Consider the following 23,275-nt stretch of genomic DNA (forward strand, 5'->3'; position numbering starts at 1 on the left):
GTGCAGCCTCTATGTAAGAAATAATAGAGTTATTTTTTTGCAAAAGGAGATTGCCTTTCCTCTTCAAGTTTCAGTGTATTGACGACGAGCCTAACTCTGTCCACGTTATTCCAGTTTCCCTTGGGGAGAGGTCTTGTCAGCCATTGTCTGGGCTGCTCTTCGGGCCAGTGGCCCTGAGAGAAAGATAGGGAGGCTCTTGGGCAGGACACAGTGTGGTTCAGGGCTGGACGCTGCCACACGGGAGGGCTGGCCTTACTTCCTTGACAAAACTCAGGAAATGAACTCTGCGACCTTAACAGATGAAGGAAATCTCTATTAAGAGCGTGATTCCCTGTTTTGCCAAGGATGTTCCTGGAACTCCAGAGGGCCGGGTGAAGGCACAGGAGGGTCAGGGCCCCAGGTCCGGAGCCCAGGTGGGAGGACTGGCCTCGGAGACCAGGAGGTATGCGTCTCCCTCTGAGCCCCAAACAAAGGAGGGGTTTAAAATCACCCGAGAGCTTTTAAAAGCCTGAAGCTGAACCTCATGACCCAGCAATACCAACCCTAAGTGTTTACTCATAGAAACGAATACTTGTGTCCACAAGACACAAGGTGCTGAAATGTTTATAGCAACAATTTTGTAATAGGCAAAAACTGGAAACTCAATAGTAAAATGCCCCTCAACAGTAAGATTAATAAATCAGTTGCAACACGTCCATATAATGGAACTCTAAACCTTCGTGAAAATGCACAGTTTGCAGCCACACACAGCACTGTGGATGAATCTCACCAGTGTGTCGCCGAGTAAAAGAAGAACACGTACCACATGATTCCATCCACAGAAAGTCCCCGAAGAGGCAAAGACGATCTGTGTTGTTGGAGGTCGCGCCAGTGGTTCTCTTTGACCGGGGGTGGGGGGTTGGGAGTGGGCAGTGAGAGTAGAAGGCACGGGAGGAGCTTCTGGAGGGCAGGTTTTCCGGTATGCACCGTTTGTGAAATGCATTGCACGGTTCACTTACTTTGTGTGCACTTTTCAATATGTAAATTATACATCAGTAACAAGTTAAAAATATATAGTTACCTAAATGCTACCCCCAGAGGTTCTGATTTAACTGGTTTGAGAACAGAGCTCAGGGATCATTTTTCTTTGGTTGTTTTTTTGAAAAGCTCTACAGGTGATTCTAGTGTGTACCCGGCAGGCTACCCTTCAGAGTTAACAGGATGGTCTCTTTTCTCTGTGAAGTAAGTGGTGAGCTGTGTGATGAGACGTAGAGGTGGGGTGGGGTGAGGGAGCCTGGGGGAACTTGGAGGCGCCCCAAGGTCTGGGCCGCTGAGCCCCAGTGGCTGACGTTCCTTCCAGGACGTGCGCCCTCAGCTCCCTCTCCCTAGATGGCTCTATTCGTGGTCTCTGGCTTTGCACTCTCAGGGGCCTGCTGCTAAGATGTGTTTTCTGTTTGGACAAGGTCTCTCCTTGGAGCTGATTGGGACCCACGTCCTGCAGGAGCGGGTGGAGCTGTCCCTGGCCTTAAGAAGAGCTCACAGGACCCACAGGACGCTCTAGCATCTCAGGTGTCCACTAGAAGACAACTTGGGAGAGTGTGGACATCCCCTTGGGGGAGGAGACACCCGAGGGGACCCGCCTGTGACCACAAAGGCCCAGCTGGCTCCGGCTGCCAGGCCTGGCCGAGTTTTCTGCTTCAGCATCAGCCACGGGCACTGCTGCTGCCCGAGGCTTGAGGAGCGAGGGCGGGGGTTGCCCTGTGGTTAGGGAGGGTTCTGGCAGAGGGGCGGGGTAGCTGGTGGAGCGTTGCTGGCGGAGCGTTGCTGGCGCTGCGACAGCCCAGAGGGGTGCAGCCAGCCAGTGAGCACTGCTGTGGGGCTGGGAGGGGCCCAGCCTGTGCTTTTCCCCAAATACCCCCTCCCATCCCTTCCGAGCCATTTTACCCTTTTCCGTATGTCCTCTGTCTCCCACCCGAGCTCCTCTTTGATCAGTCAGCCGGCTCGGATTGAGTGCCTGGCGCTGCCGGGCCGGGCTGTCTGCCTGCTTCACAGGCCGGAGCTCCCGGAGGGGAGGGCCCATCTGTGGGTGACCCCCCTCCGATCCTGTCCACCACCCCTCCCCTTACTGCTGGGCATCCATCATTCTCTGTGCCTCCTTCACTCTTACTGCCTGGCTTTTAAAATATTATTTATTTATTTTGGCTGCGTTGGGTCTTCGTTGCTGCGCGCGGGCTTTTCTCTAGTTGCGGCGAGCGGGGGCTACTCTTCGTTGCGGTGCACGGGCTTCTCATTGCGGTGGCTTCTCTTGTTGCCGAGCACGGGCTCTAGTCGCACAGGCTTCAGTAGTTGTGGCATGCGGGCTCAGTAGTTGTGGCTCGCGGGCTCAGTAGTTGTGGCGCTAGAGCGCAGGCTCGGTAGTTGTAGCGCATGAGCTTAGTTGCTCCGCGGCATGTGGGATCTTCCCGGACCAGGGCTTGAACCTGTGTCCCCTGCACTGGCAGGCAGATTCTTAACTACTGTGCCACCAGGGAAGTCCCCACTGCCTGGCTTTTTTTCTCCCCTCCTCCCTCTTGAAGTGTCATCGTGTCCCTTTCTCTGTCTCTCCTTCACTCATTCATTTAGCAAACACTGGGCGCCTGCTGTGTGCTGCAGGTACAGAGATGTAGAAGACACACCCCTGGTGGAGCTCAGATGTCTAAACAGACAAGCACAGTCTGGGGTGGTAAGGGCTGGAGCAGCAGCGTGAAAGAAGGGACCAGGGACCATAGAGGAGGGATGACCAGCTCTGCACAAGGGAAAGCTGGGAAGGCTTCACAGAGAAGGTGACGCCTGATCTGGGCTTTGAAAGACAACCAGGGAATTCCCCAGGTAGATAAGCATGGCAAGGAATTCCAGGAAGAGCAAACATGCAGGGGTGAAGGGCCGCCGCTGAGCTGCATGGGTGAGGCTGGAAAGGAAGCAGGAAGGTCAGGAAGGCCAGGTGAGGAGGCAAGAAGGAACTACAGGAGGAAAGTCAGCAGGAGGGGGGCAGGCTCAGATCTGGGCCCCAGATGGCTCTGTTGGCAGTGTGGATGTGGGAGAGGGCCAGGTGTGGAAGGGCAAGGCTGAGGGCAGGTGTAGTTAGGAAGCTGTTGCCAGCATCCAGGAGAAGGATGATGGTGGCCTAGGCTTGCCTGGTATGGCAGGAGTGGAGACAGTAGATGGTATGGTGGGTTGGGTGGTGCCAGGCTCTCGGGGCCTTGGCGGTTGGCTGGTTGTGGCGGTGGGGAAGAAGCGTGAGTTGAGGATTCTGGCTTGGCTAACTGTGGAGGATGGGGCCTTCCAAGGGGAAGCAGATTTGGGGGGATGATGCTGAGCTCACTTTGATGGATTCGTCTAGATGGCAGGCTCTGCCGCTCTGGAGGAATGAGGTGTCAAGGTTAGGGATTTAGGTTGGGGAGTATCTACCTGGTGTGGATATTTTGAGCCCGGGGGAGGCATCCAGAGTGGAGTGCATGTGTCAGGTGTCCCATGAAGCTTCGTCTGTGAGGTCCCTAGGAAGCAGCTAGACTCAGCCTCTCTGGGTCTTCTCTGCACTGCCTCTCTCTCCCTCTCATTCTCCCTCTCCTAACCTCTCTGTCACCCCTTACCTTCTTTTTTTTTGGCTGTGCTGCTTGGCTTACAGGATCTTAGTTCTCTGACCAGGGATTGAACCCGGGCCTTTGGCTGTGAAAGTGCGGAGTCCTACCACTGGACTGCCAGGGAATTCCCTGTGTCTCCCCTTTCCTGATGGGCCTGGCTCCTCTCCTGACGTCTCTCAGTGCTAGCTGCCCATCCCCTCCCTCTCAGCAGCCCCCTGGGCTGGGCAGGCTCGTACTGGGCTCATGGGGTGATAAGCTCAGTAAGTATTTGTGGAAGGAATGAAGGAATGGGCAGTTAGCCTGAGTTCCCACTTGGGCCAGCAAGGCCTGAGGGCAGGGCAAGCACAAGTTGTGTCCTCTGGATCAGCATCTTGCCTTTGGACCAGGCTCAGCAGAATGAAAGGGCCTCATCTGAGGAATTTTCAAACCTTTTCTACCCCCTTTAATGTCCAGCCTACTGAGCCTCCCGTGCTCCATCACCCTCATGACAATAATGACATTTTTTTGTGGCTTTGATTGAAAAAATAGATACGGTTTTGAAGACCCTGGATATTAACTCCATAGTCTGCACGTGGAGGTGTGATGGGGATGGATGGGCAGCGGGTATAGTTCACGACCCACAGAGCAAGAGCAACTAGGTCGAGGAAGGCTCTGTGGGAGTGGATAGAGACTGCCGGCAGGGTGCGGGGACCCAGGCTGGCCCCCCACTCTCCAGCGCCCTGCTCTTGCCACCTCCTTCCTCTGGGTCAGGGCCCTGTTGGTCCTTGGGTGGACCCCGCCTGCCTGGTTCTGTTGGTGAATTCTCGATGACTATCACCCCAGACCTAGCTTTTCCTCTGACTTTGCTCCCATCTCTTTATTTTTACTCATCTAAACAAATACTGTGGGAAAGAAGACGAATCAGTAGAAAGTCTGACTTAAAGGTGATTTTGAAAGCAGTGCATTTCGGCCATAGCCAGGGTCTCTGTATCAACAGCATTATCAGGACGGCCAGGAGGGGCTGATTTTAATCGATGGACATGAAGGATTGGCTTGTGACCATCATGTTCATCACATGAAAAGGAGTTGCTTTGAGTTTGAACATATTTGAGTCATTTACCCCAAGGGACTCCTGTTTTCTTACCGTTATTCTTTTCATGGAGATGCTATGGGAATCGTGGCAGCCTTGTTTTGTTATTCTCATGGCCCATCTCTCCTCCAACCTCTGTTCTTGATCTCACTTACACTGTCCACACAGTCCTTCCTCAGGTCATGTCACGAGTGCCTGCTGCACGCTGGTGGTGCCCCAGGCTCAGGGGCTGCGATGTTGCAGGAGGCGTCCTGGAGCCCCTGGAGGTGGGCAGTTAGAGCTCACACACAGGTGCCTGAGAGGGAGCCTGGGGTTCGGGGCTGAGAGCCTGCAGTAGGGCTCATCACTAGGCTGGGGGAGGACTGATGGAAGGCACCCCTCCCTGAGGTCACATTTGAACCTAAGGATGGGTTGGATTTAGAATCCATGCAAAGGCGTGATTATCACGCAGGGTTAGATGATGGAAGCCAAGCAGGATTATAGTCCCACCCAGCTGGTAAGGCTCAGCTTCCTTTTCTCTGGGAGTCGTGCTGTAACTCTTTCACTCTGTGTGTCCTCTGAGCTCCTGCAGCCCTGACAACTCGAATCATACTTTCCAGTGCCTGAGTGACAGGCTCCCTGCCTCTGAAACCATGATCAAGTTCCTCCTTCTTCCTCTTGGGGTCTTGTTTTATCCGTGGTCCCCAGGGCTGGAGTGTGTTCCTGAGAGCGGAGCCCACACCCATCTCCTCCCTGGTGGCCCAGTGGGCTCCTGGGCTGCAGGGTTCAAGCTCTCTAAGGCTCGGTGGTTTGACTTGTACACACTCTGCCTCAGGGGCCTCTCCTCTCCTCAAAGCAAGAAAGGAACAGAGAGATGAAAGAGAGGGATGGGATCTGCCACACAAAAATTAAACACAAGTACAGCAACAATACCACAGAACTAAAAGGCAAATGGGGGATGTATTTGCAAAAATGATAAACTAAGGATTAATCTTCTCAACAAAAAAGGTAAACAAATCAATAAGAAAGACATGAAGATCCTTATAGACAATTCACAGATGAAATCCCAATGGTTAATATGTATTTGGCAAAAATGTTCAACCTGTCAATAAGCAGAAATAGAAATGAAAACAATATATTTTCACTTATCAAATTTGCAAAGGTGAGAAAAAGATAATACCCAGTGTACGGCCTGGATGTAGAGCAACGGGCACCCTCATATAGTGCTGATGGCCATGCTCGTTGGTAGAGCACCTGGAAAGCATTTTGGAAGTGGGTTTAAAGATCCTGAGAAATGCATTCTCCATCCACGAATTTCACTTCTGAGAATCTATCCAAGGAATGAATAGTGACATGGGGAATTTCTCATGAAATTATGTTAAGCAACAAAAATAAGGCATACAAATTATATGATATATAATCCCACTTACGTAAATTATATATTTATGCATAAATGTTTTCTTTGGGTGATTTGGGGGGAATTTTTTTCTTATGGGTGATTTTTGATCATCATACTTTATATATTTTATATTTCTCATATTTTCTATAATAAGCATTTAAAAAATCAAGGGGGAGAAGTCTCTGTGAAATGTGTAATGATGGACCCAAATAAATTCAGAAATTAACTTTAGGAGTCAAAGGGTCACATCACTAGCACAACCTGTCACTTTGAAAGATTCAGGACATACATGATACGTGCACCAAAATTCGCCGTGAGGTTGAGGACAGAGGTCACCAGGCCACATGGCTGTGGTTGGGCTCATTTGGTGGGTGAGATCACCTGGCTCTTTGCTGTGTGACACTGGGCACAGCCTGTCCCTGGCAGGTCTCAGTTTCCTATCTGTACAATGGTAGGGTGGGAGGAGGGTCAGATTAATAATCCTGGAGGGGCTTGGCAGATCTTGGCTAGGCAGTAACTCTGTTCTTTTATTTTTTTAAAAAATATTTATTTATTTATTGAGGCTGCACCGTGTCGGGATCTTTGTTGCGGCATGCGGGATCTTTAGTTGCAGCATGTGCACTTTTAGTTGCTGCACGCATGTGGGATCAAGTTCCCTGACCAGGGATTGAACCCCGGCCCCCTGCATTGGGAGCGCGGAGTCTTACCCACTGGATCACCGGGGAAGTCCCGGTAACTCTGTTCTTGAAGAAGAGAATTTGACTTTGCCCGGTGACACTGCTGAGAGGGACGGAGCGCTGGTATCTGCAGGTTCCAGGTTCCAGCTCCTTACCTGCTGAGAGACCAGTGCACAGACCCCGTTACCTATTCACGACCACCACACTGCCCTGCCTTGGCCCTGCTTCTTGGCCACCCTCTCGTCCCATCGCCCCCGGGCCCACTCAGCTGTGGCTAGTCTGCCTGCTCAAGCTTTAGTCCTTCTGCGCTGGAGGAGCAGTCAGGGGAGAATACTAGGCTTTGGAGCTGTTTAGTGGAGGCATGAATTCAAAAGCCTTTGGGGAGCCCCACCTGCCTATGGAGAGGGTGTCTCCCCCATCTCGGGCCCTCTCTATGCGACATTTTTGTGATGGTTTGGCTCTCAGGTCCGAGCTACCCTGATGGTCTGAAGGCATTGAGGCCACTTCCTGGTGTGGGGCAGCCCTGCCCCCTAAGCCCACACTCAGCTGTGGGCTGACGTTCACGTCCACATCTGCGCCGTATCAACTGCTCAGCCTTGATAAGGCCTCCTGTGCTGAGAAGCCTTTCCCAGAAGCTGATGGTTTATGGTAATACTGCCTGGGCTCCTCCGAAACTTTTGCTTTCGGTCGTGAGCAAGTCACAGGGTCCTCCCTCCCAGTTGCCTTCTCAAGGGTGGGGCTGGAGGCCTAAGAGCTGCCTGGGAGATTTATTTTCCTTTATACGAGGCATAAACTGGACTTCACGCTTCCAGGAAAGATAGTGAGTGAGTCTCCTCTCTCTGTCAGCTGCCCTGAAGCCCTGCCTCGGCTGCTGCCTCTGGACTGTGACATCTTCAGCTCACCTTGAATAGCAGGGCCGGTCTTGGGTAGGGGGCAGAGGCAGCTGCCCTGGGCATGGTGGAGCTGGCTGGGAAAGGTGTCCCCAGAGAGCCCCCCTTCCTGATGAGGGCCTGTTTCTCCTCAGTGTTCAACAGATGCACGGAAAGACGGCTTCTTTGAAGAGCACGGAGAAACTAGGCAGGGTCCAGAGACCCGGAGGCTCCAGGTGAGGCCCCTCTCCCAATCAGATATACATACTGGTTGGGGGTGGGAAGCCCTCTGGAGGTGACCTGTTAGAAAGGGGGCCTTAAGGCTGCGTCAGGGGGTTGGGTTGGGCACAGGCGGCCCGGGGCCTCTTCCTCCCACTCCCAGGCCTGTCCCAGCGCACTGGGACCTAGCAGACTCCAGGCTTCTCGGGTTACCAGCCTCCTCCCTGCCCACCTGTCCTCAGGCCAACCTGGCCGGGGCAAAAGTTTGCGTTTCAGCACCACCCCCTCTCCGCCAGCCCTGGTAGCCTCCATCAGGTCAGGTGAGTCTGCCCAGCTCCTCACTGCAGAGCTGCAGGCCCAGGGGAGGGCAGTCCTGCTGGGATCATGGCCCATGGCCAGGCCCCGGAGCCGTGAGGCTGACACCTCCGCCCCCCCCACCCCCGCTCCCCAAACTGGTCCCCATCCCTGTGCCTCCTGCTCATTCATTCTGCGGTCTGCTCCTCTGCTTGCGCCTAGGCCAGGAAAATGGGAGGGGGCTTTTGACACTCAGGGGCGGGCAGCTCTGGGAGATCGAGGCTCAGGCTGAGCACACCTCCTGGGGGCGGCTGCTCACAGCTGTCGGGGAAGAGGGCTCTCAGCGACCCCTCCCTGCCTCAGGAGTGCCCCTCCCCAGGGCGAGCTATGCGCTCTCTGTGAAGGGCCCCAGCCTCCGATCTCCGCCCCAAGCTTGTGGCTTGAGGCCAGGACAGAATTGGCACTAAGGATGCATGGGTAGGACTCTGAGCGTTCCTTGTCCCTGGAATGGCATGTCTCCTTTGCAGTCTGCACTGGCCAGAAGGCTTGAAGGGTGAAGACATAAAGAAGTGCGGCCGAGAAGGGGTAAGTGTGGGGAGGCCGACTTCTCACTGCCCACTGAGAGAGGGGTCCCGGGCTGCCTGAACTTGGTGACTGTTGGCTCCTTGGCCACAGGCCTGGCACCAGGAAACCTAGTGGGTGTCCCCTCCTGGGTGGGAGTTGTGTCCTCTTCCAATCCTAGGCTGCCTGTCAGGACCTCGCGTCACCAGGAGACAAGCTGTGCTTGGAGCTCAGCCCTCCACACCCACTGGCTGCTTACCCACTACTTCATGCTAAGTCACTGCAGGACCCCCACCCCTGTGGCCTTATTTCCTGGTGGCTGGAGCAGGGCCCTCTGGTGGTCTGATCTCCTGGGACTTCTCAGACCCAGCTTGTGTGTTTGCAGATGCTACTCAGAAAATACAACCAGCAATATCACAAGCTGTTTAAGGACATCCCTTTGGAGGAGGTGGTTCTCAAAGGTGAGCTGTCTCCCCGGGGTGGCTGGACAGGCGCCTGCGGTGCCCAAGGCCCAGGTCCTCTCCCCCAGAGCTTCCAGGCACAGATCAGATAGGGGAGCTGGCTGCCCTTTGAACGTGCCCTTTTTTTCTTCAAAAGTGTGAGAAGATTGGGCTGATTTGAGATATGAAGTTGAATTTACAAAAATTTTCTTGAGGAAATGTCGGGGCTTCCAAATCTTATTTCTGTTCTGCTCTTATCAGTGACTATTCTTTCCTGCTCAGGCCTGCCAGGGAGTGTGTGGGAGCATTTGCACAATCAAGGTCCTCTCTCCCTGGCAGGGCAGGGCAAGGAGTTCTGCCTGTGGAGGTGAACATCCAGGCTTAGGGGACCAGGGCAGAAACATGCCGGACCTTTTGGGGCATGGATGGAGGAAGAGGAAACATCTAGCAGTCTGGTGGGGCGGGAGCGGTCAGGAGTCACAGGAAAGGATGCTAGGGTGCTGGAAGAATGGGTTGCTGGGGCCTGGGATTGGGAAGGGGACTGAGGAGGACAGTCCCCGAGGCTGGACTCTGGACTCCTGAGTGGGAGGACCCAGGACCTGGGGCTCCTGGGCTGGCCTTGCTCACGGCAGTCTCCTGTGACTTCCCAGTGTGCTCCTGCGCCCTCCAGAGGGACCTCCTTCTCCAGGGCCGGCTCTACATCTCCCCCAACTGGCTCTGCTTCCATGCCAGCCTCTTTGGCAAGGATATCAAGGTAGTAATAAGTGGTAAGGGCTGCCACAGCCCAGGGAAGAGAAGCCCCTGCCCTGCGGGCACACCTCAAGTCAGGCCTGTCCCTCCACACGCTGACACTTGGTGAGGCCTCTCACTGTGGGGCATCCCACCTGGTGTCCAGGGCAGTAGCCCCACCCCTTCCAAACAGGGGCCCCAATCTAGACTCCACATCTGGCCTGAGCAGCCTGAACAGTTCACTGCCAAATTATTCTGCCTATGGGTAGTTCCAAAATGCCTTCAGAATCAGAGTGGGATGTCACACTTATGGGGGCCCGAAAGTGGCCATGGTGGCTCAGGGAACTCTGTTACGGGAGTATGGGATTCACCAGGGCAACCATCCTTGCCTCCTGGATGATGGGGTGAGAGGCCGGAGCAGCGCGTGCGGCCAAGGGGTGGGGGATAACTGAAGGGAGCCTGTGTTAGACGGTGGAGGCTCAGATACTCTCCCACGTGGGACCAGACATCTCCATGGTGCTCGTGCTTGGGTCACTGCCAGCTGTGGCTGGCGCCCTAAGCAGGAAGCAAAGGGACTGTGTCCTTGGGGGTGAGTCCTGAGAGAAGAATGCCTCTCCCCCTGTCAGGTGGTCATTCCCGTGGTGTCTGTGCAAATGATCAAAAAACACAAGATGGCGCGGCTCCTTCCCAATGGCCTGGCCATCACCACCAACACCAGCCAGAAGGTCAGTGAGATTCTTGGGCCAGCGCTCCCTTGTCCTTCTCCCCATCCCAGCCCTAGGAGTCCACAGCTTGACCCTGGCACTCCCCCAAGTCTTTACGTACCTTGCCCCTTTCTGTTTTCTTTCTATGTTCTAGTATGTCTTTGTGTCACTGCTCTCCCGGGACAGTGTATATGACATGCTGAGGAGGGTCTGCACCCACCTACAGGTATGAAGCTTGGGGCCAGGGCTGTTGTGGGGGGGCTGGCCCATCTCCCCGGCACAGGGAACGGGGAGTAACAGGCTCAGGCTCAGTGAATCAGAGGCAGTCCTTGGACCATGTGTCTGTCTGTGCTTGTGAGCCTCTTTGAGGCCACTGGGCCCTTGTGTGTCCCCACGTATAGCCCTCACTTGTGCTTCCTCGGTGCACAGACGGACAGGAGCATGTGGCCGCTTCCCAATATGCCTACAGCTCTCCCTCGCCTATGGTGAGGAAGGGGGAGGGCAGCAGCTTGAGGGAGTATGTTGCCTTGGATTTGCCCTCTGCTCCAGCATTAACTAGGGATCCCCCTGCAAACTGTGGGAGCTTTAGGCTCTATCTGACCCAGAGTGGCTTATTTGGAGGTAAAGCTCTCTTGGAGAGTGTTGATACCTCCCCATGCCTGACTTCGGCTGTTCCAGATGGACAAGTGATCCTTGTTCCCTTCCCTCCTCAGCCTTCCAGCAAGAAGAGTCTGAGTGCAAGAGAATTTCTAGAGGAACCTGAGTGCGAGTCTCTGGTGAGAGCTGAGGCTGGGAGAAAAAGCGGCTGGCCTGAGATTGCCTGTGGCTCTAAGGCTTCAGGGCCTCCCAGGCAGCAGCCCACAGTGCAGAAGTGGGGCAGCAGGCTCAAGAGCCAGTGGCCATGCTGTGTCAGGGGGTTCCCTAGACCCACCACGCTCCATACCACGCAGAGCCACTATGTCCTGGGCAGATGTGCTAACTTCCTGAGCAGAACAGATGCCCAGCCCCCGGAACACTGCCCAGGTTGGACCCTATACCTTCACGGGTACAGAGCCAGCAACCCATCCTCTTTCCTTTAGCAGAGTCAGGAGGGCCTTCAAGGGGCTGGAGATGTCCCTGGGGAAGAGAGAGATCTGAAGGCAGTCAGGACCAAGGCAGGCTCCTTTTAGATTGGCCAAGGTCCCAGCTGTTTCTTTTGCTCCTGGGATCCTGGGTAAGCAGAGTTTCTAGAGCAGGGGTGGGGGGTGGAAATGACCCCAGGGTGTTTGAAGTCTCCTTCAGTAACTATTAAGCGTTTAGCCAAGCATACAATATGCACAATGCCATGCAGGGGATGGAAGGCGATGTTCCCCTTTTTATTGATGGGGACCTTAAGTCAAGGTCAGTGACATAGGGTTAGAGCCCAGATTAGCAGGAGTCACAACTTATTCCATCTAAGATATACAGTGCCAAGCTCTCTTGGACTCAGCCGATCTGAACATGTACCTGGGATGGCTGTCTTAGATTCCACTGTGGTTCTATACTAGCAGTCTTCAAAGACACCATTCCCTGGAAGAGTGGCTGGTCACAGCAAGGGAGCAGATGAAACATGTGATTGCTGAGGCAGTGGTTTCCCCGCTTCTGGGCACCTGCTTTCATGCTTGCTAGGTATCCATATTGATAATATCTGGAAAGGCTTTGATAAATCTAGCGTGAATCCCTTAGGGCAAGTGAGGTCCCAAGGGCCATGGTGAGACAGCTTCTCCTGCCTTCTCTGCAGGAAGTCCTCATCCCTGAGATGAAGTGGAGAAAAGTGTGCCCTGCCTCCAGGTCCCTGTCCCTCCCAGACAACATCCCTTGTATCCCTCGGGCATCCATGGACTCCACGGATGACTTCTTCCCCTCCAGGAAGCCTCCGGGGTCTGGTGAGTTCAGCGTGCTTGTCCATGGCAACTGCTTGCAAAGACCAGGCTTTCCCGCCTCCCACTTCTGCAAAAAGAGGTCATCACAGCCAGCAGGGCTTCTGAGAGCTGTTTCTTTCTTTCTCCAAATCCATAAGGGAAAGCCAAGAGCCCAAGCGGCTTCAGAGAATACGGGTGGGGGAGTGGGCTGGGGTCCTGCCTTCTGCCCCAGGAAGATGCCTAACGCCATCCTGTTGCAGAGAATGCAGACTGTGAGGAGGAGAAGCTGGAGGAGCAGCCCAAGAGCAACGGGGAGCTGAGGCTCTGGGATCACGGGCTCCTGAAGGTCTTCTTCGTGCTGTAGGTGACTGTATGGAGGGTGGTGGGTGTCTGAGTGTTTAGAGCCGGGGCCTTGGTGTGTGGGGAGGTCAGTGTCCAGAGCGAGGGGAAGGTTCTGAGTCAACTGCAAGCTCCTGGGTGGCGTCTGGCGGCCGTGCAGCAGGCTCTTCTAGAGCAAGATAAAGTATTTCCAGTTTTCATCCCTACAGCCCTGTAATTTAGGGTTAAGGCTGTGGAGAGGGGCAAGACGTGAAACTGTTGAAGAAAGAAAAAGTTGCACAGGATTGGGGAGGAGGAGGGTTGGCAAAATCTGAGAGGCCCATCAGATAGACTAAGGGAGAGCCATGGCCTTCCCACTGCCCACCACGGGGGTGTTTTCTGGAAGCCCAGGCTTGTCTGTAATTCTGCCTAAGTAGAGCAGTGAGCACGGTGGGATGTGTTATGAGGAGCCAGCCTCTGGATTCCCTCGCCTTACCTCATCACCTTCCTCTGGCTCTGCTGGCTGGGTTTTGACTGTCAACCTCAGCACTTGCTGGGGGAAGGGCTACCGCCTTAGGGGGTAATCTTAGTGGCCTCGCAGAGGGGCCGTAGGACCAAGGTGGCTGGTCAGAGGGAAGGTGGGCTCAGCTGAAGGACCCAGAACTCCTGCTGGGCTTCAAGGACACCTCCATGGGGACGAGTCTCAGGACCCCCATGTGGCGTCTGGGAAAAAAGATGCCTAGGTCTAGAATATAACTGCAGGCAAAGGGTTCTTTAATTCTTCCAACTGCAGGAACCAGCTTAGTCCCACTCCTATTTTTGGTGATTCTGTGAAAATGCCCCGTTTCTAGAAGAGAGATTCAATTCCTCCTTACCCCTCTTTCTCCAGGATCTGCTTCTTGGTCATGTCTTCGTCGTACCTGGCGTTCCGCATCTCCCGGCTAGAACAGCAGTTATGCTCCCTGAATTGGGGTGGCTCAGTCCCTGGGCACAGGTGATGCCCTTTCTCTTTCTCATGCTTCTGGGATTGAGGGTTAAGGACAGCAGCCAAAACCTATGGCCAGGCTGCTTGTTAGTCTGGCTGGTCTTGGCCTTGCCCTTGAGCTGGCTTGATGGCCCTCAGCAAGGTTGGGCAGGGTACACAGATCCCACCTGGACCCCCTCTCATGGGTGGACAGAGTCCTCACTGACTCATCTGTCTGCCTTCTAGGCCCTTTGTCTGACCTGGTCATCTCTCCTGTGTGCAGGTAACAGCCACTGGGCCTTTGTCCCCACTCCTCCAAGAAGAATGCTCTGGGTGCTAAGGTGCCACCAACAATCCCCTTGGTTTATGCTGCTGCTGTGCAGAGACTGAGTCTGAAAGAAAATATTCCAGATCCCTCCTCCTCCCCCCAACTCTTCTCCCTCCTTTAATGAGTGATCTTTAGTACCTGTTTACAAAGCTCCTACAATTTTGGGACTCAGACAAAAAGCCAGATTTTTGGATCTAGCTGAGGAATTCTGTACACTAAGCCTCAGCAACCACTTAAATGAAAAAAAAAAAATTTAACTTGTTCCTTGGAAACGGCTCTGACACACAGGAAGAGCACTTGGGGCCACTGCAAGGGACAAAGGCCATGCTTTGATACCTGTCACTTGGCTCACTCCAGTGGTGGGACAGAGGCCAGAACCCAAACCACCAGTGTGGGCTCCGCTCTCTCCCGGCATACTGTGCTCTCACATGGACGCCTGAGAGTCCCTGTTTTGGGGCCCAAAGGACTTCTCTGCAGTCAGCCAGTGACCCATGCAGGGCAGACTGGAGGGAGTGAGGTAAGCTATGAATGAGGAGAGGAGGGCCTGTGGCCAGGATTCCAGCAAGAGGAGTGTTCACGCTCTGTGCAGAGGCTCTGTTCTGGCCCCTCATGAGGAGGCTGGCTGAATCTGAGAGGACACTACCTGCAGCAGGGGACTGTGGCAGTGGCTGTGAAGGAGAATAGAGGTCCAGCATTCTGTGTCCTCAGCTGCTATTTCCTGGTGAGACAGGTGGAGCAGGGCCTTTTGATCACTGTGGTCGCAGACCAGGTACTGGATCTTTCCCTGGTGTGCTCAAACATTTCCAAGGTGCCCCAGGTGGGAAGTGGGGGATGGGAAGGGCAGTGGCTTTGATCTGAGGTCTTGCTTTGTACTCTCTGCCTGACTGCCTGGATTTTGGGTGTGGCCAATGGCAGCCTGTTGGGCTTGGCTGGGCACTGGGCATGATGGTGCTGGGCCACCACAGGGCAGAGCTCACCATGTCACCTGCAGGCCATGCAGGAGGGTCCTCCACTCCACGGGCTCTGTTCTCCATGAGTGTAATGGAGGTGTCCAAGGTGGGCCTGGGACAGTGCAGGGACCAGGCCAAGGGGGTCTGTCTGATACCTTTGGGGACAAGAGAGGTAGAGGATAGGAAGAGTGGACATGGTAGTGGCTTTGCCTTAGAGATTCTTCCTTCTCTGTCAAGGTCTCCTCAATTCTAAAAGCTTCCCTGTGCCTTAAAACTCTGGCCTGTTCTCTCTGGGACTCCGATATGATAAGAGAGTGCCTTTGTAGGTTCTGGAAAGGCCTTAGTGAGGAGGCCAGACGTATCAGGGAAAGTCACTGGCGATGGGGTGGGTGGTGTCAGAAAGAGCCACTTTTTCCCTCTTCAGACACCTGAGAGGTTAACTAGGGAGAAATCCAGGTGGAAATTATTTACTGTGGAGCTGTGACTGTCTGGCCTGTTTATGACAAACCCAAATGAAGACTGGAGGGACTGACAGGAGGTGACAACTTCCTAAACTCAGACTGGAGGTGTCTTCATTCTCTCCCCATCCCAGGTTCTAGGATTTGGCTTAGAGCCTGGCCTTGTGGGATACCTGCACTAAATCTGTATGTCTCAGGTGAAACTCACTGCTCCATTCTCCCCACATTGCCACACTGGATGCATGCCCGTCCTTTTTTGGGAACCAGCCCCCTTAATCACTCCTTTCCATCAGATTTTCAGGGAAATAATCCTACTTGCCCCAGTGCCTCCCCTCCCTGGTCCTTGCTGAAGGGCAGGGAGAACAGGTCCATTCTCTGAGACTTGCTGGGTTGAGCCAGAGGCCATGAGAGGTGCCAAGTCTCCAGTCTCCATGCCCCAGGCTCAGAGACGGCAAGAGGCGTGCAGTAGAGTAGGTGGCTTTGGAGGCCCTTTTGGGGTCCAGGGCTTTGAGCAATAGGAGTGTGTGCCTGTCCCCCTGGAGGGCCCTCTGTTTCTCCCTTCTGTCGCCCAGCCTGGTCCTCTGGCCAGCGTACCTTCTGTTGTGCTCATTTATAAACCATGTGTATTTATATAGACCTGCTTGCATTGGCGGATGCTCCTCTAATTCCCTGAGAATTTGGTTCAACTATCCTTTAGTTGTTCCACTGTGGCGTTAGCCTTTGAAAATATTTTTAAATAAAAAATCCGACTTTTCTAGTGTCCCGTGGTATGGGAAGTTCACTTTTATCTTTTGACTGCTCATTAAAGGTGCTCTTTACTGACATATTTGGCACGAAGGAGACTAACGGAGCCAAAGTCATTCCCAGAATCCCAAGTACTTTGCACATCTCACAGGACTTCAGCTGAGCTGACTCATACTTCAGGCATATGGGGAATGGTAAGGACGGCCACAGCACACCGCCATAGCCTCCTCCCTCTGTTGGATGGACACTGAGAATGCTTCCCTGTTTCTCCTGGGCAACTCCAAAGCAATGTCCCCGGTTCAAACAGTACTGTGCTCCTGACTCAGGAATAAAAGTCTGGAACTCAGAGCTAGAAAACTCCTGTGTCCTTTTCTATGACATCAAGCCTAGATTATGGAGGTTAAATTCCAATTTGTGCCACGTCACCTTACTTTCTCTCTGGGAGGCCCCCTCTAGTAGTGATTCGTTCGTTCAGTAAATGCTGAGCCCAGACTATGAGCTGGTACTAAGCTAGGCACTGAGGATAGAGCAGTGAACATGTCAGGCAATATCTCTGCATCCCCCATGGCACTTGCATTCCACGTAAACATAAGTTCCAAGTAAATCGTGAACAAACAAGGTAATTCCAGATTGTGATTAAGTTCCATGAAGGAAAGAAACAGTGATACGAGATACAGTAAAGAGGGAGGTGGCTTTGGATGGGTGGTCAAGAAATGTTCTCTGAAGTGAGATTTAAGCTGGTGCTTAAAGGATGAGGAGCCAGTCATGGAAGGAGCTGGGAATAGGGTCGGCAACTGTGAAAGGTAGGAAAGAACGCATATGTCTCTGAGGAACAGAGAGACCATCTGCATGAGTCTAGAATACTAGTCAGTGGGAGAGTGACATGAAAAGAGGTTGGAAAGGGCAACTCAGCAACAACAAAACAACCTATTTAAAAGTTGGTAAAGGACTTGAATAGACATTTCAACACCACTAGTCATTAGGGAAATGCAAATCAAAACCACAATTAGATACCACTTCATATCCATTAGGATGGCTACTATCAAAGAAATGGAAAACAAAAGTGTTACTGAGGATGTGGAGAAATTGGAACCCTTATGCACTATTGGTAGGAATGTAAAATGGTGCAGCCACTGTGGAAAACAGTATGGCAGTTCTTCAAAAAATTAAAAACAATTACCATATGATCCAGTAATTCCAATTCTGTGTATATACCCACAAGAATTGAAAATAAGGGCTTGAAGAGCTATCTGTACACCCATGTTCATAGCAGTGTCAGTCACAATCAGCCAAAAGGTGGAAGCAACCCAAGTATCTATTGACAGGTGAATGGATAAACAAAATATGGTGTATACATGCAATGGAATGTTATTCAACCTTCAAAAGGAAGAAAGTCTTGACATATGCTACAACACGGATAAACCTTGAAGACATTATGCTAAGTGAAGTAAGCCAGTCACAAAAAGACAAATGCTGTATGACTCTACATATATGAGGTACCTATGGTAGTCAGATTCATAGAAACAGAAAGCAGAATGGTGGTTGCCAGGAGCTATGGGGAAGGGAAATGGGAGTTATTGTTTAATGTGTACAGAGTTTCAGTTTTGCAAGATAAACAGAGTTCGGGAGATGGTGATGATTGTTGGACAATAATGTGAATGTACCTCACACTGTGGAACTATACACTTAAAAATGATTAAGATGATAAGGCTTCCCTGGTGGCGCAGTGGTTAAGAATCTGCCTGCCAATGCAGGGCACACGGGTTCGAGCTCTGGTCCAGGAAGATCCCACATGCTGGTCCATGTTAAGCCCGTGCGCCACAACTACTGAGCCTGAGCTCTAGAGCCCGTGAGCCACAACTACTGAGCCCACGCGCCTAGAGCCCGTGCTCTACAAGAGAAGCCACCACAGTGAGAAGTCCACGCACTGCAACGAAGAGTAGCCCCCGCTCGCCGCAACTAGAGAAAGCCCGCACACAGCAACGAAGACCCAACACAGCCAAAAATAAATTGATTAATTAAAAAAAAATTAAGATGATAAATTTTATATGTATTTTGCCACAGTAAAAAAAATAAGAGGTTGGAGGTAGGCAGGAGATGGGAATTTGGATTTTATACATTCCCTGGGTACTGCAGCTCAGGTCTGAAAGTTTGGAGCTGGCAGAATCAGTGGTTACTGAAACCCAGTGCTTTCTTTTGCTAGAGGAAATAAACACGTGGATGTAATATGCAGAAAAATATGGCTGAATTTCTACATACCATCACACACCTCCTTTTCACTATTCCCAGGGAGTGGTTCATAGCAGCAGCATCACAGTGAGGGCATATCACATTTTTTAAGTTGAGCTAACTTTATAAGGGAGAAACAACAGCCCTAAACTTGGAGAAACGTAGGGATATATATATATTTTATGCGGGAGCCTCAGCTTGCAACATGGGCTTTAGCCAGATGAGGAAGAGTCATGAGAGTGGGCAGAAGTTCTCGTGAAAAAGGCATTCAGGAGTGAGGGGGGCTCTGGGAGAACTGCATCCCACCAGAGACATCCTGGGAGTAAGAAACTGCCCCCACTCCCAGATGCCCACCCAGCCAGCCCTGGCCCTCTCACCTGGTGGCCATGACATTAGGACACCTATCGAGCTAGGTGAGGTGGTGACCCTGTGCTGCTCCTCTCTCCTAGCAGCTGCACTGCAGAATCAGGGCATCCTAGGGCAGAGAAGCTTTTCAGAGAAGGCTCTCCTGTCAGCCTCAGGCTGGGACAGGCCAGATCCCTAGGCTGATCTCACTCTGGGGGGGGGGTTGGGGGGGAGAGGTGAGATGCCACTGGGCCACTAGGTGGCAGCAAAGTCCAGCAGGAACTGGAGCCAAGGCAGTGAGGGACAGACTTTGCTCTTCTTTCTCAAAGAAAGGCCCCCCGCTGTCCCCAGGCCCTGGCAGTGGCAGAAGGGAAGCTGGGCAGGCTCCCATGGCCATTTCTCCCCGGTGCCCTTTGGTCCTTTCTCTCCTCTCCCCTCTTCTTTCATACCCCGGGGGAAAGGCCTGAGGTGATTATGAGAAGAAAGCATTCCCAAGGACTCTGCAGATCTCCTGAGGTCTGTCAGTCAGAAGGCAGAAGTGGCTGGTGTGAAGAACAAGTGTGGTGTCTGTGTGGTGTGTGTGGTGTGTGTGTGTGTGGGGGGTGTGTGTGGTGTGTGTGTGGTGTGTGTGTGTGGTGTGTGGGGTGTGTGTGGGGGGTGTGTGTGTGCGGTGTGTGTGTGGGGTGTGTGTGTGCTTTGTGGGGTGTGTGTGTGTGGTGTGTGTGGGGGGTGTGTGGGGTGTGTGTGTGGGGTGTGTGTGTGGGGTGTGTGTGTGGTGTGTGTGTGTAGGGTGTGTGTGTGGTGTATGTGGTGTGTGTGGGGGGTGTGTGTGTGTGATGTGTGGGGGGTGTGTGTGTGGTGTGTGTGTGTGGTGTGTGTGTGGTGTGTGTGTGTGGTGTGTGGGGTGTGTGTGTGGGGTGTGTGTGTGGGGTGTGTGTGTGTGGTGGGTGTGTGTGGGGGGGGTGTGTGTGGTGTGTGGGGTACGTGTGTGTGGTGGGTGTGTGGTGGGGGCTCTGGGGGCGAGTGGGGAGCTCAGCTTCCAACAAGGGCACAGAAACCCCAGGCTTTCCCCAGCTCTGCCCTTGTTGTCAGTAGCATCTTCTCGTACCCAGGGCACAGAATTACAGAAACCTGGATTCTGCAAGGTGTGATTTCACTCTTTCTCCTCCTCCCTTCATTTAGAGATAAGGGGCTGGACCCCAGAGCAGAGAGGATTCAAATTTAACGGTTACATGGCTACATACGCTTTGCCCACTGAAAGTGAGGGGGAGGCAGGCGTTTAAGCCTCTGAAATGATAATCCAGAGAAACCCGAGTTTATCCTCTGCGTGCCTGACCTCCACAGAGCCAAGGAGCACCTGACGCCCAGCAGGCCCTGCTGGCTGGTCCTCCTTCGCGTTGGCAGGGCTCCTTGCCTTCCCGGAATGTGTTCCTTCTTGTTTGCCACTCAGTGCCTGGCCCAAAGCCAAACCTGGGCTGCTCAGAATACCACGTCCCACTCACTTCTCTCACAGGATCCGAGACAAGGCTCTCTTCCGCTTGGGGAAAGGCCAGGCCCGCGCTGCAGCCTCATCCTACTGGTGCCGACTTCTCTAAGGACATCATGCTCTCCAGTGGCTGAGGGCAGAAGCACTTAGGCAGGATGCAGCTGGCACCCTGGCAAAGCAGAGAGTGGCATATTGACATCTTATCCTTTTGGCAGCCTTCTAAATTGGGCCAGAGTGGGCAAAGTGTTACTCGCAAGCTGTTCATTAACTTGTTAAATGCGGAAAGGTTGGCTTAGGCTCCACTTTGGGAAAATGTGACACCCACTGCTCCTGGATTCACTCTAGCATGAAGGAGTGTTAAGTGGTGTAGGATTTCTGATGGAAGTTTTTCTTTGCTGTTAGTTCCAAATACCAGGCTGGTCTGAATGCATGCTCTCTCCAGTCTGTAATTACATTTAAAAGATTTATTAAGCACTTGCTATGGACTCCTGAATGTATGCTTCTATAGATACTATGATTCTGTAATTTTCTGAGCAACAAACTGGGTACCAGGCCCTATGCAAGGTACTTTTTATGCTCATTTGACTCTCACAACAAGGAACTCTCAATACAACAATATGGTTTTCACACCTTATGCTGTGAAAACTGAGATCGATAGGCCAGAAATACAATATGGACCCCTTCAAAGAGTTTACTGAGGAGACAAGATAGAGGGAATAGCTGTATAACAGTGTAGACATGTGAGCCCTGATATGTACAGAAGGGAGTGGCATAGACTGACTCAGTAGCAAGGGGTGTGCCACATGTGTGGACTTCAGAGGGTAAGAGTTGGATCAGAGGAGAGCTGTGGGGAGGGTCCTCACCGGTTGTGTGTTTGGGGGGGTAACATCAGTAAAAGGATGGTGGTGCGAAGGATGGTGCCAATGAAAGCTTAGGAGAAGCAGAGTTCCTGCTGGGGAATGGATACGTTAAGTGTGCAAAACACCTCAGGATCTAAACGCCAGGATGAGAAGGAGAGACTTGATCTTTCAGGCAATGAAGAGCTATGGGGGCTACTGGAACTTAGGAGTGATGGATAAACGTGACGGTTTAGGAATGCTGATTTGGCAATGGGGCACAAGGTAGATTAAAAGTCCGCCAGAATAGTCTAGATGGCGGTTTCTCAACCTCAGCACTATTGCCATTTTGGGCTGCGTAATCCTTTGTTATGGGGGGTTTGTCCTGGGCATTGGTGGGTGCTCGGCCAAATCCTTGGCCCACCTGATGCCAGTAGCACCTCCCATCCCTAGCTGTGACAACCAAAAACATCTCCAGACATTGCCAAATGTCCCCTGGGGGACAAAGTGGCCCCTGATTGAGAATCATTAGTCTAGAAGGCAGGAGGTAAGGGCTTGGACCTCAGAATGTTGGCAGGTATTTTCATAACCAACTGCATCAATCTATTGACTCTTAGAATAGCTGACAAAAGTAAAAATGATTTCCTTGCCACAGGAAATTCGTCATCAATGCCAAAGAACTTAATGGTCTAAAGAGGCTCAGAAGTAGATCATTCTGCATATTAGAAACCTCTAGAGGATACACCAAAACTACAGATAATGTGCTCATTAGCAAGAAAGTGGCTGATATCAGGATTTCTCTCTCTACCCCCTCACCCCCAAGTCACATCTTGCTCAACCACTGCTTTGAATAAGGAATGTCCAATCTGTCCACAGGCAGAAAAGCTACTGATCTGTAATTTTGCTAGGCTTGCATTCACCTTTTTAACATTTTGTTTTTGGCAATTGGTAGGGTGGATGGATAGAGCCTGGCCTGCAACGAAGAACTATGATTTACCAAGATGTATCTTTGTCTAAAGCAGGAATCAGTGAAGATCAGATAAGACCACTGTAAGAACTTTGGCTTTTGCTCTGAATGAAATGAGAGGCAAAGGAGTGAATAACACGCTTTAATTATATAGGCTTTAAAAGGATCACTGTTGGCTGTGAGGCAGGGAAAGGTGGAAGCAGGGAGGTCAGTTAGGAGACTGTGGGGTGATCGCGTTGAGAGATGACAGAGGCTCTGACTCAGGTGGTAGAAGCAGAGATGGTGGAAATGGGCAGATTCTGGATATATTCTGATGGTAAAAACAACAGAATTTCCTGTCAAATTAGAGATGGAGGATAACAGAAAAAGAGTCATAAAGGATGACTCATGTTTTATGGCTTGAGAAGATGGACAGAGTTGCCATCAACTGAGATGAAGAAAGCAATGAGTGGTGCATTTTTTGGGAAGATCAGAAACGTACTATTGAACATGTAAAGTTTGAGATGAGTTTTAGACATATAAGTGGGGATGTCAAGTGGGCAACAGATATATGTGTCTGGAGTTCAGGAGAGAAGTCTGGGAGATATAAATCTGGGAACTGTCAACGTTTGGATGGTATTTAGTAGCAGGAGACTGGATGAGATCACTAAGGACTGAGTGTCCATTGATAGAGGAAAGTATGGATGACCGAGCCCTGTGGCACACTGTGATCAAGAGATCAGGAAGAAAAGGAGGAACTAGCAAAGGAAACTGATGAGTACCTGATAAAGCACAAGGAAACCCAGAAGAGTCTGGTGTTCTGGAAGGTAATTACCATACAGCAAGGAGGAGACTGACAAATGCTGCTAATAAACCAAATTTCTTTTACTGTGGCTCAACAAAAGTTCTTTTCCACTTGAATATAACCCAGAAGCTTCCAACCTGGACAACTCCAAACAATTTAATGCTTAGGGTTATTCTGTCAGTACAAAAATGGCCCGAGCCCCATTTCCAACCACTGTGGTCAGTCCTGAGACTCAATTTCTGCAAGAGTTTCCAAGGTTGCTTCTGTGTCTCCTGGGTTAGACCATGATGCAGTCTGCTTGTCTACTGTCTCCTGTTCCTTTAGTATTGCCTTCTTTTGCCCGTGATATGCCACTCCTCATCCTTCACTCCTCCAAATAATCCACCACCAAGATAATCGGATGTATCCAAATTGCATGAAAGATTTAGAGTTAATGGAAGGCTATGG

At 52.0% G+C, this 23,275-nt stretch overlaps 2 protein-coding genes across 9 annotated transcripts in view; one reads left to right on the forward strand and one right to left on the reverse strand.

The window, feature by feature from the left end:
- The window catches only part of GRAMD2A (GRAM domain containing 2A), a 31,732-nt gene extending 17,997 nt beyond the window's left edge, over positions 1 to 13,735 (forward strand). Inside the window, 11 exon segments of the mRNA XM_061180108.1 lie at positions 7,748 to 7,828; positions 8,633 to 8,690; positions 9,052 to 9,127; positions 9,757 to 9,860; positions 10,462 to 10,560; positions 10,694 to 10,765; positions 11,253 to 11,315; positions 12,299 to 12,454; positions 12,578 to 12,665; positions 12,668 to 12,779; positions 13,627 to 13,735. Coding sequence (XP_061036091.1) covers positions 7,748 to 7,828; positions 8,633 to 8,690; positions 9,052 to 9,127; positions 9,757 to 9,860; positions 10,462 to 10,560; positions 10,694 to 10,765; positions 11,253 to 11,315; positions 12,299 to 12,454; positions 12,578 to 12,665; positions 12,668 to 12,779; positions 13,627 to 13,735 — 1,018 coding nt within the window.
- The window catches only part of SENP8 (SUMO peptidase family member, NEDD8 specific), a 53,912-nt gene continuing 36,930 nt past the window's right edge, over positions 6,294 to 23,275 (reverse strand). Inside the window, exons 3-6 of one of the 8 annotated variants that reach the window (XR_009699366.1) lie at positions 15,007 to 15,134; positions 14,673 to 14,747; positions 13,613 to 13,791; positions 11,793 to 13,013 (exon numbers count right to left, since the gene is read on the reverse strand). The gene's annotated coding sequence lies outside the window, so the exon portion shown is untranslated. Of the gene's footprint in view, positions 6,882 to 11,792; positions 13,014 to 13,612; positions 14,748 to 15,006; positions 15,135 to 23,275 lie in introns of those variants that run through there. The other 7 variants (XR_009699368.1, XR_009699365.1, XR_009699367.1 and 4 more) reach the window with 7 other exon arrangements.

This window comes from Eubalaena glacialis, chromosome 2 (assembly GCF_028564815.1).
Source record: "Eubalaena glacialis isolate mEubGla1 chromosome 2, mEubGla1.1.hap2.+ XY, whole genome shotgun sequence".
In the NCBI taxonomy this organism is placed as follows: Eukaryota; Metazoa; Chordata; class Mammalia; order Artiodactyla; family Balaenidae; genus Eubalaena; species Eubalaena glacialis.